Source organism: Lissotriton vulgaris, chromosome 5, assembly GCF_964263255.1.
Source record: "Lissotriton vulgaris chromosome 5, aLisVul1.2, whole genome shotgun sequence".
Classification (NCBI taxonomy): Eukaryota; Metazoa; Chordata; class Amphibia; order Caudata; family Salamandridae; genus Lissotriton; species Lissotriton vulgaris.
Genome location: NC_141693.1, coordinates 1,312,489,709 through 1,312,507,504, shown reverse-complemented (window position 1 = coordinate 1,312,507,504; position 17,796 = coordinate 1,312,489,709). Strand labels below are relative to the sequence as shown.

The following is a 17,796-nucleotide window of genomic DNA, read 5'->3' as shown; positions in this document are numbered from 1 at the left end:
TTTGGAATTGTTCCTATTTTGTTGATATTGTTATTACTAAAGGGGACTAGGATCAGTCCCTTTACTCCCTTTCTCTCCTTGTGGTATTTTTTAAGTTTGTCATTACACATATACTGTTTTTGAGCTGTAATTTTTACAGTTGTTGGTGGGTTCAGCAGTGTAAAGAGCAGTGATTCTGGTGCGTTCTTAACGAGCCAGTAACGTGTGAGTTGCGCGGCCTGAGGGGAGTCTGGGCCTAGCGCCGCGTTGATATAATGATACACCACTCACTTGTACACTAGTGGCGGGAAGACCCTTGGCGAGCTCCCATCCTTTCTTATTACCTTGGGACGAGCTTTCCAAGACCCTCAAACAGTTTCAGAACTCCTTCAGGATAGCTTTGGCGTGGAGTTGTGCACTTGGTTTACACAGAATACCAGATCCAAGTCTTCCTCTGTGTGGCAGCTGTGTAGGCTCCCCTTCCTTCCTTTAAAGATATGGAATCTAGCCGTTGTGGTGTGTTTGTCAATGGTGACTGTTGCTTCGATCATCCCTCTGAGTAGGGGTGGATGACTTCCTCCATATGTATATGTTCTGGCTTATGTGGGGGCGAGCGGGGGCCGTGGAGACAACCGCTCATATTGGTCTGAGTCCATGACATTTACGGACACCCCCCATATCAATCAATGCCTGAATGGTGGATCCGGCCACTGTGACGAAGCACATGTGGGAGGCCTCTTCTGTTTGTGCGACTGGCTGACAAAAGATGGGACGAATACATCATCATCATTGTCTTGCATGGTAAAACTGCGCCCCAGTGCCTGGCCTTCCTCTCGGGTCAGCGGGTCATTGAGTGATAGCTGCTGCAGTTGCGTTGCCCCGCGGGGCTTAACGTAGGTTTGTCGAAACTTTCCACAACTGGAGCAGATCTTCCCCATGGCCACACAAAGGCATGCTGGGGGATGTTCTGTTCTGCATTTGTCGCATATCCCACCCTCCTTGCCAATGTGGCGTGGCCTGAGAGGGGTCCGGGCCTAGCACAGTGCTGAAATAATGATACACCACTCACTGGTACACTAGTAGTGGGAAGACCCCGAGCGATATCCCGTCCTTTATTACCTCGGCACGAGCCCGCCCCGAGGAGTCTATGCTCTGATGCAATGTATGGGAGAGCCCGGGAGGCTCTCTACATTGTGTATCCTGAGATCTTTCTGCTGCCTTGTCACACTTCAGTCTGATAATTCCCCCCCCCTCCTCCTAATGTTAGTGTTCCTGGCTGCTTGGCCCTTCGCCCCATTCCTTTGCTTGACAAATGCAGGTTTTCTGACAGTACATTTACAGAGTAGTTGGTAACATCATTTAGTTTATAAAATCGCATTATTGGGAGGTCGAGCGCAAATGTGTTACTTTAATATTGTTGGTTAATCTTGGTTTTAGGAAGCAATAATGTTCATTTGCTTTCTCTGACAAACTACTTCCTCCTTCATTTAAAATGACTTACTTTTTTCTTTTTCTTCAACAGAGTTTCCACGGCCCATATCCCTTTGGACAGTCTTAAACAAAAAAACGGGTGTTCGTTCATGAAGACAAAGCAGGACCCCGAACTTTGGGCGAAAGGGGAATGTGATTGCCCGGGATTGTTGCAGGGGTAAACGTGGGCGTGCCATTTGACCTACTAGAGGATGCTTTTTTGCCCCTCCACCTCTGCGCCCCGGAAGACAACATAAAGAAGAATCCCAGGCCATAGTCTGCGAAATCCGCATCTGCATGCGTGTGTGTGCCAGGCTGAGAGCGTGCTATGAAAACGCTACTGACAGGAATTTCCGACACAAAAGTTACATATATCTCCCACACAACGAACACTGACCGAGTCTAAGTAGTATGAGGATTTAAAAAGAGAAAAGCCATCTTTAAGTAAGACAAAAAATCTAAAGGACAAACATTTTTGCCTATGGAGCGATTGTATTTGTGAGCAAATGATTTTCATTTCTTTTTTGTGCAATGGGCAACAGGTGTGTTTTTTAATCCATTATTTTGCAAAGCAGAATTCGTCTTGCCTCAGTGGCACTCCACTGAGTCTCGTGCATCAACTGGAGGGCGGAAGTATCGGTGATGATTGCACAGAATGGGCGTGGAGATATTTTTCCTTTCTCAATGTTTTAGTATCAAAGTTGTGAACGGATTTTCTTTTTATAGTCCCTGAGCTTTTTTTTTCTTTTAGTCTGTTCTTGTGCGTATGTTTGAGTAATGACGATGGGGGCAGATTGGAGGTAACGACCTATTTGGGGGAAAAACTGAGGGCACCGATAGAAGAGGGTTTCTAGTTTTTGGTCTGCTTCGCTCCACATAGGTTGGGATGTTGAGTCACCGATATCAGTTTTGCAAGTAGGATGAAGGGAGATGGGTTGTTAATGTATATCTGCATAAGCAATGAATACCGTCTTCACTTTGATGGTCTTGATTGCTTATTAGTATCTTGTTAGCTGCCTTCTGGTTCCAGTTTAATATCCCATCATCTAGTCTGATGTTTTCTATTTTTCTCATTTAGAATAAAAGTGGTCCACAGCCGACTGACTGTGCTAATCCCTTACCAAGACACAGTCCTAGTTTTTTTCTCTTTCTGTTTGTTTTCCCTATATACCTTCAGGCTTTTGGCTGTGACTGAGAGCAGTGGCATTGCACTTCTGAGACAAGCTGCTAGGGCTCCAGCCCACGGAGATGGTCCACTCGGTGGGATATGCACTGTACAGTTGAGTTCACCTACTGTTGGAAGATATTCCTCACTGAGGTTGAATGTGTTATTTCTTGTCATCAGTTAAAGAACTAAGCAGAATGGCACTTTCAATTTCCTGATTGAGTGCCCGTAAAAGGACCTCTTCCAACCTGACGGAGCAAGTCACAAAAACTAAGAGGGAATTTGTAGCCCCTAACATTTCCTCAGCGACACCAAGTGGTTTACTGTTTTTGACTGTATTAACATAAAATAGTATTGCTACTAACGTCAATATGTAAAGTAGTGGTGGTGCAGTTCAATAGACTGCCGAACCGTTCTGCTCTGTATGTCTTCAATGTTTTGCCTGCTACAGACGGTAAACCTGATAAGTGACTCACTGTCAACATACGTCTCAAACAAGGAAGCCCAAATGTAGTAATCTTGCCTCCTGTAAGAGACAATATTAAGTGATCTAGACCTTGAAGAAAACATTCAGTACTCTTGCTGTACTCCTTCACGCCTTGTTGTCCTTAATTAGATTAGGTAATGGGACCTCGTTGCCCTCAAACAAGATTCTGTGATTTCATTCACATTTTTATGTCAATATGAATTGCTTTGTTGATGGATCGCCACAGGACCCTTTATGAATTCAGACCTGTTTATATATTTATTGTTTTCTTGACTGTGGGGGGGGGGGGGGGGGGGGGGGGGGGGGTTAAAACACTGTGGAGCACCATTTTCACATTAATTCTTTTTGCCGCTGAGATCCAGTAAATATTTTGAGTCAGTAGGGGGATTTATCAAGAGCAGGAAGTAGGTCTTGCAGGTGGCAGCTGGCTTCTTGTCCCCATCCACTTTATCTTTAATATTGGGCTATACCTCAGAATTGTAATTGTTTTTAGAGGAATGAAAACTGCTGCATTGCCAAAGACACTCAAGTTTACTTTCTAGCCTCTTATGAGCACACCGATGCAAATCTGGCTTGCTCTACCAACTCCACAAGGGAGGTGCTCTTTCTCTTAGAGCAGCCGTATCACAATCTTTCTGTGCCTCACTGTGGTCCTGTCCTGCACACTAACCTCTTCCCTGCCTCCTAGAAGAGCAGTAGGCTGGTGACCACGTGTCCAAAATAGACGTTCCCTTTGGACTTGAAATTACTTGGTACATACCCTTCTCGGCTCTGGTACAGACTTACTTTTTGAGGTGCTTATCTTTTCATGTTATTAGTAATAACAAAACCATAGGAGGGAGATCCAGCCTTTATATGTTTCAGTCATGGGCATATCTGCTCCCACCTCTTCCATTGAGGTAAGCTGGAGAAGGCGATGACGTTCTTTTTTTGTTCCCTGGTGTCCAACATATTCCACCGCCTGTTACTAAGCTGTTGAAAAGCTAGTGAGTGGCTTGAAAGCTGCTAACTGCTGTATATTTGATAAATGGTCTGCTGGATGGAAATGCTGATCTGGATGTCTATGCTACAATATTTTTTTTAATTGAGTCAGTGATTTGGATTTTGAAAAAATAAACTACTGCAAACTGAGCCACTCTCTTGGAGAAAGCTCACCCTTCCTCCACCGACTTCAGTTATGCTGTGAGTGACTGCGCTGTTTGTGTTGAGTTTGTCTGTTCATCTCTTTGACTTGCAGTGATTAACATCTTTGTTCCCTCTCCCCTGTGGTAATTTGGTTGGCTTGTATGGAACCTTTCTCTGTGATAATTCAGAGCATGGTTCTATGTCTGAGCCGTCTCTTTTTGCACACTCCCGAGTGCCTTCCATCTTCCTGCGTGATATTTTATTTGGTAGAGGATTTCTCACTTGTGAAACTACTAAGCTATCAAGATGATTGTGTCTCCTGCTATATTGTTGAGTTAAATCTGAAGTGTATTCTCCTGCAACCATTTAGTTTGCACCCCCTACAGTGACTTGCTGAGTTTTTATTCTGCATTGCCGCAGCCTGGTTGTGTACAAGCCCCTCACAGCTGAATTCATAGCGATCTTCATTCCCACCCCATTCCCACAAGTCATTTAATCGGTTTCCTTTCCGCATTACAAACCACAGCAAAAAGTGCACTTTCAGCAGAACTGGTGTCCAGTGCTTGAAGAGGCCTGCCCAGGGGTTCATTTTATTAGTTCACATTAAGAGGAAAGCTATTTTAGTTCCCGCTTATCTTCGGCACGAGGCTGATCCCCAATGTATTCCGGCTTTATGCTATTTCTTGGGCAGGTTTATAAGTGATCATAAAAAACTTTAAAAAACGCAAACAGCCACTTCATGAAGCCCTGTTGAGGAGCAGTCGGTGACTCGAGGAGACATTACTCACTAGCGCTTGAAGTTGTGGCTTATAAAATGCATTGGATGTCTTGACTGACGCCCTAATTGGCTATGCTTTTGGGTTAGAAATCTGACTAGTAGCACAGACTCGTGCCTGATCATTAAAACTTCAACTTCACTGCTGAATTAGATGTTCCTGCTATCCTGCTTTTGCTCCCTGCTGTTGTGGGCCCCTGGCCGGCACTACTGCTCTGTGACAAACGCCCGCTGCCCATTTCTGGGTCGATTTTACCCCTCACCGGCGCTCCGGAGTGAGCTGTTTATGGTTTCTCTAATTTGTGAACTCATACTAGGTGCTTCTTTGTTCTAAGGGCCTGCTGCCCGGTTTTAAGTCGGATCCTATTGGTCCTTGGTGTATGGTGTCCGATGTCCGATGTCTGAGTAGACATTCTGATTGGCCCCTCTGCCCACTGTCTTCGTCGGGAGTTGAACCTCTAACCGCCACTGCCGCCTAAGATGCCTGCAATTCGTGTCTGGGCTTTTGGTGGTCCTTTTCTTTTTTCTTTCTTGTGTGAGGCGTGTGCTGGTTATTTGGCTGTCTGTATGATGTAGTAGGGAGTGCATGTGTAGAACACAAGGCAGTGTGTTGTTGGATTTTCCGCTCTGCACGGAATCCTCCGATAGCACATTTGGGTAAATAAACACAAGAAAAACAAAATGAAAATACAAAAGGAACTTTCCTTAATGTATAAATGAATATTTGTACGATTAAATTAACACTGACAAAATGTAATTGCACTGTTATTTACTTTGTGTATTTTCCTTTTTCTTTCCCTTCCCAGTTGTTGCTCCCCAACTGCAGAACATAAGTGCATACATCTGACCTAGTTTGTGGAAAGGTACACTAGTGGCTTATCAGACAGACCTGGCATGCCCTGTACGGATGTTTTTTCCCATGATGGAGTGCTGAACTTGGGAGGACAGTTTGGCATACATCATCAACTCCTCTTCTTATGCCCACATTTTTAGGCCTTGCTTAATAGTTTAGCTGTCTGTATACCTATTGCTGTCACTTTTTTTTTTATATAGAATGGGCTTTGGCTCCGCCCAGAGGAATATTCATGTCTTACCTCATGCAAGTAACTGGTGCAACATTCAATCTCCTGTTGCTTTCTTGCATTGCAAGCATGAGGGATATTTTTTACATCTCAAAAACATACTGAATCGTGACATTCAATTTTGTATCTCATAGATGCATTGTATTCAGAAAGCAATTTCGTTTTTTCACTGCAACTGCTATTTACAAATATTTTATTCATATTCAGAATGCAGACTAGAACTATTGACTTTGTCGGTACTTGTTTTTCTTAGAAACCTACTCCTTTATTTTTTTTGTTTTCTGAAAAAATTGCATCTTGGAACCATTCAATACTGTAATCATTGTCCAGAACACTTCTCAGTACAAAAATACCGAGACTTAGTAGATAGGACTTAACTGGCTATATGGAATTCAGAGACACATCCCTGGTGGGTTGAAGACGGTCTGCTTTTATAGGTTAGATGGAAGGAAGTATCCAGCCAGACACCCATTTATGAGGGATCTCATACAGTTGTCTTGAGATATGTACAATTTGTCCTCCAAACCTGGAGACCATTAGACTCACTACTCTCACTCTAGATAAAAGGGGAACACTATGAGCCATTTTCTCGGCAACTTTTTATCTCCCAGCCCTCCACTGCTAGCAGACACAGTTGTAGTTTAATATATATTTCACCGTTCTTTCACAAAAACTGCTATCCCCAGAACCCATGAGAGCATTGCAATCTTGAGTTGGAGATGCCTCTTACTGCAAAGTAGGTTGATATAACTTTTGTGTTGGTGCCCTACAAACTTAATTCAAAGCTTATGGTGATGGACTATATATAACCTCAGCTTTGCAACATTTTTAAAATAGCTGCCTTAAAAATTAGTGTTCGAGGTATATGAGCTATGTATTGTATACTTCTGCATAGATTGCCATCTGGTGTTGGGCTTGAATGTTTCCACTTTGTTTTTGTCTTGGAAGAAGTCTTTGTAGTCACAAGGTAGATGACTCCTCCTTAGGAAGATAGTGTGCAGGGGCATCAACTCCATCTCCAGATAGTTTTTTCCGCCATCAGGTTCGGATGTGATTTGCTACAGGGTTCGGATGTGATTTGCTGCACTCCAGGTCGGTGTCGTTTTCAAACCCCCTTCGACACGCAATCCCTCACCACTCGACGGTATTGTCTTGATCGCGTTTCCTTTTCGACGCGTATCTTCAGGAAATATAAAATCCTCGATCTTCGACTTTGGCCGTTGGGCCTATCCGCACCGACCACGTTAGCGGTCAATGGAAATGACTCCTTTCAAAAAATGCCCCGGGTGTGGTGCTAAGTTCCCACACACTGATTTACACGAGGTTTGAAACCTCTGCCTCTCCCCGGAGCACGAAGACAAGAACTGCGAGGCCTGTGCTTCTTTTAGGTCGAAGAAAACCATCCTTGACTGTCAGGCTCGACGTCAAGAAATGTCTTGCGGAAGCAGCTCGATTCCGGACATCTTTGGTGCAGATCCCAATCTCCAGCTGGAGCAACAAGCTGATGAAGGAGACATCTCTATCTCCGAAGCGGACAACTCCGACGTCAAAGACGAGAAAGTAACCCCGGCTCAGCAGTCCATGAGTACTGAGACCCCTCTCCCAACCAAAACGAAACCGAAGGCTCCGGTAACACCTTCGCCCTCTGGCTCAGGTCGACACCGGCAACACATTTTAGATGCTCCGTCCTCTGGCCCAGCTAAGAAACCAAAAAAAAAAAGCCTTTCGGCTCAGGATCGGGTAGGGTGTTAAAATATCGATAACAAAAATATAGCTGACATAAATATCGTTGCAAAAATATCGTTTACAAAAATATCGACACCCTATACTTAAACAGGTAAGTACATAAATATCGACTCCAAAATATCGTTGTAATTAATATAGATGTAAAAAATATCGACTTTTTAAAATAATTAAAATTACATTAAATAATAAATAAATATAAGTACTATTAACAAAATACATTACATTACTTTTATTTTTTAACTATTTCAAAAAAATTTACTACACTTTTTAATTATAAACTTAATAAATGTGGACATATAAATTAATTTTACACATTACTTTATATACCAACAATAATACATATATATAATTAAAATACCCCTTTACCCAAAAATCCAAAACTGACCCTGAACCCTAAAAATACCCCTTTACCCAAAAACTGAAAACTGACCCTGAACCCTAAAAATACCCCTTTACCCAAAAACATTTTCACTAAAAAAATCCTGTACACACACCTAAAATTAATTAAAAAATTAACATAATTAATTACATAATTATTATTCAATTAACTAATTAAAATTAATTAACTATTATTTATTACACTATTTATATTTATTTAAAACATTAATTAATCTATTATTTCATTATATTTAAAAACCCCTTTACCCAAAAACTGAAAACTGACCCTGAACACTAAAAATACCCCTTTACCCAAAAACTGAAAACTGACCCTGAACCCTAAAAATACCCCTTTACCCAAAAACTGAAAACTGACCCTGAACCCTAAAAATACCCTTTTACCCAAAAACTGAAAACTGACCCTGAACCCAAAAAATACCCCTTTACCCAAAAACTAAAAACTGACCCTGAACCCTAAAAATACCCCTTTACCCAAAAACTGAAAACTGACCCTGAACCCTAAAAATACCCCTTTACCCAAAAACTGAAAACTGACCCTGAACCCAAAAAATACCCCTTTACCCAAAAACTGAAAACTGACCCTGAACCCTAAAAATACCCCTTTACCCAAAAACTGAAAACTGACCCTGAACCCTAAAAATACCCCTTTACCCAAAAACATTTTCACTAAAAAAATCCTGTACACACACCTAAAAATAATAAAAAAATTAACAATTAATTACATAATTATTATTCAATTAACTAATTGAAATTAATTAACTATTATTTATTACACTATTTATATTCATTTAAAACATTAATTAATGTATTTCATTATATTTAAATTACTTCCCACCCTACTCCCCTATAAACCCACAACCCGCTACGGAACTATTAATACTAAATTCAACTGAAAATACATTATTAAATAATAATATACTACTAAAAATACTACTTTGACTAAAAATAATCATTAAAACACTACATTACTTATAATTATTTAAAAAACGATATTATTGTAAACTATGTTTTTGTAAACGATATTTATTACAACTATATTAATGTTAACGATATTACTTACCTGTCTGTCGATATTCTGGTCAGACGATATTTTTGTCATCGATATTTCTTCCTGTAGATATTTTTGCAGCGATATTTATGTTAGTCGATATTTTTACGACGATATTCCTGCTCTGTACCCAGGATCGAGCCAACCCCATTCCAGTGCTGAAAAATCACCTTCGGCACCAAAGTCCAAAAGCAAAGAGGTGCCACGCCCGTCTTCGACTGCACCGAAAACAGCCTCAACACCAAAGACCTCGACATCGAAACAAACAAAGGACAAGCAGTCCAAGCCCAAAAAAGTTTTCGAGCCGAAAAAATCTTTGGTGCCGAATAAACCTTCAGAGCCGAAAAAGGTCTTGAAGCCACAAACTCCTATACCAAAAGCTAAGGAGTCCAAGACCCCACAGAAAGCTTCAGTGACAAGGTCTAAACAACATTCTGACCCTAAGTCTTCGGCACCCAAAAAGGACATTGTACCCATACAACAGCCTCTACCCGATTTGTCGGATCCAAAGCAAAAAACTCTCTACATTGACCCAGAAACTGACAAAGTTGTTGACAAGTCTCCAAAAATGAGAAAATTGGCCACTTCAGAAGACTCTGAAATACCCATGAAGCGGAAGGAGATAGGCACCAATACTTCTCCACCTCTCTCTCCTTCTCCAGCGAATCCAAATCTGCTAATTTCTCCAGTACACTCCCCACAACATACATTTTCACCTCAACCACAGGATGATTAAGATGATTACACTGATGAGGGTGAGAATGGAGATCCGGATAGAGATGTTGATGCACATACCATCCCACACAATATATATCCTTGGGATGATTACAACATGGATCCTGACCCACGCAATGTCCCGGACCTGTATCCCTCTAGGCCATCATCACCAGATGATCTTATTGGGTTTGCACAACTAATTAATAGAGCTGCTCAATACCACCGGGTACAGTTACACATTGATCACTCAGAGGTAGACTTTTTAATGGAAACAATTGAATCCACACAAAAGTCCAAGCACACCCTACCAATGTTAAAAGGCATGCTAAAACATGCACCAGAAGTTTTAAAGGACCCCGTCAGAGCCAGGATTCTTAACACCAGGGTAGACAAAAAATATAAGACCGTTCCCAATGACCCAGTGTACATTAAAAGTCAGGTCCCTTTAGTTTCTCTTGTGGTGTCTAATGCACGCACAAAGCACAGACGACACCCCTGATAAGGAATCCAAACTCATAGACTAATCGGGAAAACGTATCGCGTCACAGGCGTCAAATATTTGGCGGATTGCCAATTCCCAAGCTTTGTTGGCAGAGGATACTTTTGTGGAGGGTACAGAGGCAACAATGGTAAGGGAAGAGGTCACAGTAACAATACCCACAACTCTCCTACCACCAAACAGTGACTTCCCTTCACGTCCCCTGATCATCTCAATCCTGCCGGGGGACGCCTCTCACAGTTCCTACCTGTCTGGAAGTCTATCACAACAGCCAAGTCGGTAAGACAAATTATCAAGTATGGTTATTGCTTGGAACTCACCTCCACTCCCCCAAATATCCCTCCCAGACAATGTCCAATGTCCTTGGAACATCTGACTCTTCTGAAACAAGAGGTTCTCTCTCTATTACAAAAACATCTAATCGAACCAGTCCCCTTACCTCATCAAGGCACAGGTACTCCCTCTACTTTCTAATCCCAAAAAAGGACGTCTCTCGCAGGCCAATACTGGTCCTCAGACCGTTAAATCTCTACATTCAGTCAGACCACTTCCACATGGTCGCTCTCCAACAGGTGTTCCCACTGCTTCAACAAGGCAACTTTCTCTCCACTCTAGATCTAAAGGACGCTTACTTTCATATTCACCCCGCTCACAGGAAATATCTCAGGTTCGTGGTGGACGGTCATCACTACCAATTCAAAGTCCTTCCGTTCGAGATGACTACAGCGCCCAGAGTCTTCACCAAGTGCCTCGCAGTAGTGGCGGCTCACGTATGACGACAACACATTTACGTATTTCCTTATCTGGACGGCTGGCTCTTAAAAGCCAAGTCACACAGCAGTGGTGTGCAACACACACACACACACACAAAACAATCCAGCTGCTTCACTACTTGGGATTCACAGTGAATCTCACCAAAACCCACCTCCAACCGTCCAGCACACAACAATACCCAGGAGCTACGATAAACACTTCAAAAGCTTTAGCATACCCCAACCCTCTCAGGATATGCACTATGCAAGCTCTAATATCCAAATTTCAGCCTCAACACTCATTACCAGCTCGAGTGTTCATGCAATTGATCGGGATGATGGCTTCTTGCCTTCCCTTATGCAAGACTCCAAATGCGTCCCTTACAGGAGTGTTTTGCATGTCAGTGGAACCAGGCTCAAGGTCAACTAACAGATCTGGTGTTGGTGGACGGACGCACACATCGCTCACTGCAGTGGTGGAACACACAAAACCTTTCCAAAGGGCGGCTGTTCCTTGACCTGGTTCCACAGATAGTGCTAACAGACGCATCGCTCTCCGGCTGGGGAGCTCATCTTCAGAACCAAACCATTCAGGGCATTCAGCAAAAACAATTGCACATAAATTACCTGGATTTGTTGCCAATTTGTCTAGCGTTAAAATCCTTTCAACTCCATCTAGTAGGCAAAGCTGTCCTGGTCCGTACGGACAACATGACACAGAAACTGGGTAGGGTGGGTGGGCACACTCTCCCCAGCTTTCACACCTAGCTCAAAGCATATGGAGATGGGCCATACCTCAAAAGAGCTATCTCCTTGCAGAACACCTCCTAGGAGTAAACAATCAGATTGCAGATCTGCTCAGTCGCCAAAGACAACAGATCCACGAATCGGAACTTCATCCTCAAGTTCTTCTTCCATTCTTTCACATGTGGGGCCACCCAGAAATAGATCGGATCGCCACACACCAAAACGCGAAATGCCCAAGCTTCGCGTCCAGGTATCCACACCCATTGTCAAAAGGCAATGTGCTATGGATGAACAGGTCAGGCATATTTGCTTATACTTTTCCGCATCTCCCACTCATTCAGTTAGTGGTTTGGAAACTCAAACAGCATTCCCTCACAATGATCCTAGTTGCTCCAACATGGGCCCGACAACCATGAGTTACAACTCTCTTGGAACTATCAGGAGTTCTGCATCAAAAGCTACGCCTCTCACCCAAACTTCTTATTCTTAACCATTGAGAGATAAGGCATCCAGATCCCACTCAACTCAACCTTGCGATCTGGCACCTGAAGTCTTAGAGTTTGGCTACCTCAATCTCCCGCCAGACTGCATGAGCATGGCATGCTACACAGCAAAGTGTGCAGGGCATGCTACACAGCAAAGTGTAAGCGTTTTCTGATTTACTTCACAAATAACAATTAACCCACTAGATGCTTCTATTCAGAACATTATCTGTTCTCTTGAATCTACAACAATGTAACCTAGCATATACATCTATAAGACTATATCTCGCTGCAAAAGCAGCTTCTCTCCAAAACATGCAACACTTGTCTTTGTTTAGGGTACCCACTATCAAAGCAGCAGTAATTTAATAGAAAAATTCCACCTAGAGTTCCACCTTCTCTGGTGTGGAATCTAAATGTTGTCCTCACCTGACTCATGTAAGGAATTACAGTTCCTTACATGGAAAGTAGCCTTCCTAGTTGCTATCACATTTCTTAGAAGAGTTAATGAACTCCAGGCATTAACCATACAAGAACCATTTTTGCAAATCCATCATAACAAAGTGGATCTTAGAACTAACCCAAATTTTGGACCCAAAGTCGTTTCTGCCTTCCATCTTAACCTGTCTATTGAACTCCCAGTTGTTTTCCCTCAACCAGACTCCGTGGCAGAACGGGCTCTTCAAAAGCTAGATGTTAAAAGAGCAATAGTTTACTACTTTGAAAGGACAACATCCTTTAGGAAAACTAAACAACTCTTTATAGCTTTCACCCCACCTCATAAGGGCAATCCCATTTCAAAAGCGGGCATTGCAAGGTGGATTGTTAAATCATCCAAATATGCTGTCTTAAAACCAAACACACATTAACCATTCCCTCTAGAACTCATTCCACACGTAAACCAGGGGCTTCTACAGCATTCTTAGGGAACATTCCCCTAGAAGACATCTGCAAAGCAGCAACTTGGTCTACACCGCACACTTTCACAAAGCACTATTGTGTAGATGTGCAATCAAAACAACAAGCTAATGTGGACCAGGCTGTATTAAGAACACTTTTTTCAAACCACTGCAACAGATACAGTTAGCCACGGCTAAGGAGGTAACTGCCATATAGTCTATTCACAAGTATACAACCTACAGCTCATATACCTCGAACGGAAAATGCTACTTACCAGTATGCATCTGTTCTTGGCATGTAGGGCTGTAGATTCGTATACGTGCCCACCCGCCGCCCCGGATACCTCTATCTGTTCTAGTACGATCTTACTTAGATATATTACACATGGATATCTCTTTCTATTTCTTACTAACTCCATCATAACCCTTCATGGCAAAAACAATCTGGAGATGGAGTCGATTCACTCTCGTCCTAAGGAGGAGTCACCTACCTCATGACTACAAAGACTTCTTCCAAGACAAAAACAAAGTGCAAACATCCGACCCCAACACCAGATGGCGATCTATGCACAAGTATACGAATGTACAGCTCTACATGTCATGAACAGATACTGATAAGTAGCATTTTCCTTTTCTAACCCATTTAATTAATTTTGGTTGTCTTTATGATATCTCTTCGGATAACATTCTATGCATCATACTTGTTCCTACTCTTACTTGTGAACGAAGGACTTTTTGAAATACCCCTTTTCCTAATTTAAGGAAAAGCTCACACATCACCAGTGGCCTCCGAGATGGTGTCATTGGTGATGTGTGTTCTCATCAGTAATTTAATCTATGACTTATTTTGAGATGCCATGAGTGATGACCTTGTCATTTAAGATGTCCGGTCATGTACAGTGCATGATGGTATTTTAGCTAACATTTGTGTAGCTACCTAAATGGCCAATTGCTTGAGTTTTCTTCTGTGATCATAACTTCATTGTAATAATAGGAATTGTTGAGGTTTTTTTAAGATGCTACTTTCTTATGAGCAGAACAATCCATATTTTACCCTTAAAGTTTATATTTGTTTTTTTTAAATTTTCTACATCCACCCCTTATTGTGCTGTGTTGAGCCTTCTGCACTAGCCCAAGTAAAGGTTCATGGTTACATGCATCAAGAAATGCTTTTGCGAGTCCTTAATTGCGATTATTAAGGAATCACAATTAGGGACTCTCAAAAGCCTTTGCATGTAGAAATTACTATTAAAATAGCGATTTCTAAACATTCCTTATTTGCGACTCGCAAATTGCGAGTAGCAATTAAGGAATGGCTTCCTATTCATTCTAATGGGCAGGCCCATAGGAAGGAATGGGAAATTGCAAGCTCAATTTGCGAATACCAATATGTACTCGCAAATTGCACATGCAATTTCAAGGGTGCAAAGGTGTCAAAAGGACACCCTGTTGCACCCCTGAAATTGTGATATGCACCCATGTTGGTCACACACATGCCCCAAGGGCATGTGTGTGTGTGTGTGTGTGTGTGTGTGACCTAAAACTTTGAAAAATGCATTTTATTGCATTTTCAAACTTTTTGCCAATTACAGACCAGTTTGATTTCACTGTAATTTGCGCTCCCAAATTGCGAAATCGCTATTTCCAAGTACTTCTTGAATTGCATTTAAGGAATTGCAAATTGCGATACCTTAAATGCAATTGCAATTTAGAGACTCACAAAAAATTACAAATTCTTAATTGCGCTTGCCGAACACTTACATGCATTGTTAAAACGATTTGCGAGCGCAAATGGACGATTTTTGCGAATCGCACTCTGTGGGCACGCAAAAGACGTTGATGCATGTGGCAGCTAGTTTCATACCAAGTTTGGTGTAATTCAGCGCAGAGGCATTTGTTGATAAGTAAACTTTCTAATGGGAGTTACCATATACTCAAACCAAAGAGAAATAATTTTTAATGGTTGGTCAAGGACATTTGCATAAGCCTTTCCTCTGATCCAATTCGGAGTGCAATTTCCAAACAGACAATGTTTAAGAATGACGATTCTCATTGTTACGGACTGGCTACAGACTCTCACGCCCTCTCTTGTGTTGGTGTGGTCTTACACCAAGCGCATTGGTGCACAGCAGCAGAAACACCACCTGCTTATAAATTCCTAACTCTGTATTGTACAAACTAAGCCACCACCTCAGGGATAACATTTAAAGTCTAGATTCATGTGACTTCCATGAATCAAGACTTTGAATGTTGTTCTTGGAGTGCCTGGTTTTTTTCAACTTCATGCAGTGCAGTCCTCAGAGTGTATTCACTGGAAAGAGTTATGTTTAACTTTGTTTCTCATATCTCAACATATGTTTAAAAAAACCTCAGAAGTTGATCTAAAGAACAAGTTAAATTACTTTTATGGTTACAAATTAAAACTGAATGAACACTGACATTTGTAAATTAAGATTAGGATTACAATCCATGAACCGCACAACAGCATACAAACCATAACTGGCAAACCAAATGCAATGCTAATGACCTCACATTTAAATAAATCTATGCACTTTCATTTGTTATAAATCCTCTCACAGATGAGCATATACATCACATTGCCCATACCTCTTTGAACATTATAGATATGAAACTATGAATGCAGCATCAGTTATTGGTATAAATATTGTGAGGTCATAAACACAGCATTTTTTTGTGGTAACACTGCATTTTTATAGATTACTCTGGTTATATTTTTTTCAGAAACGTTTTCAAAGGTTTTACCTCTTGTTTATGGGAGCTCAGGAAAGCTTTATCAAAACTCATGCCCTTTTTTTGTAGCCAATCCATAAAGCATTCCTTCAACACCTTATTTAACATAGCCTTCTGTTACACTGCCAAGGGCTATGCCTAGTGTGAAAATCCCTGAACCCAAGTTATAGGCCAGGGCTTCAGGCAAGGGCCTTTAAGAAGAGATGAGGGTCTTAAGCAAATTGTAAAGCCTCAGGCAAGAGAGCTCTTATGCTAATAGAAAATTTCACCCACTGATGATAGATTGTTCTCAGTTCAAAGGGGAGCCTCAGGAAGATGGCTTTGAACTGTTGGAGTAGAGTGCTACACCAGCCATCATTATTTGGCCTGAGCCAACTGTGGAACTCTCAAAATTCATGTGTTCTAATAGACATTACTTATAGGTTAATTTAAATTTATGATTTAGTTCACAGGAACCCTGTACGTTTTTACATAATACTAGAGTGGCGATAAGCACTCTTTTTTTTTCTTAACAAGAATGGTTCTCAATTACCATGTGAATCAATCCGTTTTTCTATTGACTTTCTTTCAAAATCTGACCACACTAGCAAAGTCCTTTTTATACATATTGGATATTAGAAGGTTTTTGTGAATCACTTAAGATAGAACCAAGTTGCATCACAAAATCTAAACTATTCTTTAAAAGGTATGCAGCTATTCATTCTAGTTTATAAACTTTTGAACAGTCAACTTCTAGGTGAGTATGTTATGTTTTATTTTATTTGAGGAGCATTGAACTTCGTGTTTCTGCTTTTTGAATATAAAGGGACATATATAGCATGTATAAAAACCTGCAAATAAACAAGTGTGATTAATTATTAAAAAGGCAACCATTTTGGGAGTGCTTGAAGTTATACAGAGAGGGTTCAGCGCAGAGATTGAGATGTCAAGATGTTCCAGAGTTTTGCTGCTGTTAGAGGAAAGGAATGATCACCAAGTGAGCAGTTCCTAAAACTGAACAAAAAGCTGGAAGATCTCAAGGAACGCAGGGTCTAGTATAGTGTAATTTGTATGGCAGTACTGAAGATTACTTCTCATGTCTGACTTTATGCACACTACTCAGTGCGTTGAGAGACACATGAGTGGATGGCAGCCAATGTAGGGATATGAGCACAGGCGTGATATTTTCTTTCTACTGTCCCATATGACAATATTGTGTACTAGCTGAAGGCGATGGAGGAATTTTTCTGTGAATTCCAGGTAAGTAGAATTAGCATAATCAATCCTTAATTGGATGTGAGAATTTGTTACTGTGTTGTGTAAGCTGAAATCACTAACAGTAAAAATGTGTTTAAGAACGCACAATTGGGCAATTCTCATAGTTAGGGCCTCCCGCGAAAATGTGGTGCAAGAGCAGTCCCAGATTGTGTACCACTTTCGAGGTCATGTGTGGGGAGCCCATTGTTTCCAACCACATTGACATTCCCTGAATATGTACACAGAATCTCAATCTTTGTATATTTAGCCTCAGAAAAATATTCACCATAGACCACCGACCAAGCTCTCTAAGGCGCACGTTTAGCTAGGGTTTGAGCCTTTTGGTGAGGCAGACCAAGAATAAGCTGGGTGTCATTCTTATTCATAGAGCAGCCAACTTCTTCTTGATGGTGCAAAAGCACAAGGGATCACTTTTA

The 17,796-nt window shown here is 41.4% G+C and overlaps 1 protein-coding gene across 4 annotated transcripts in view; it reads left to right on the top strand.

Annotated features, from left to right (window-relative positions):
- Positions 1 to 5,753, top strand: part of ILRUN (inflammation and lipid regulator with UBA-like and NBR1-like domains) — a 265,986-nt gene extending 260,233 nt beyond the window's left edge. For 3 of the 4 annotated variants that reach the window (XM_086923211.1, XM_086923209.1, XM_086923210.1), the window contains one exon: positions 1,502 to 4,232. In XM_086923211.1, the coding sequence (XP_086779337.1) occupies positions 1,502 to 1,537 (36 nt within the window). In that variant the 3' untranslated portion in view covers positions 1,538 to 4,232. Of the gene's footprint in view, positions 1 to 1,501 lie in introns of all 4 variants that reach the window. The other variant, XM_086923208.1, reaches the window with a different exon arrangement.
- Positions 5,754 to 17,796: the final 12,043 nt, after the last annotated feature.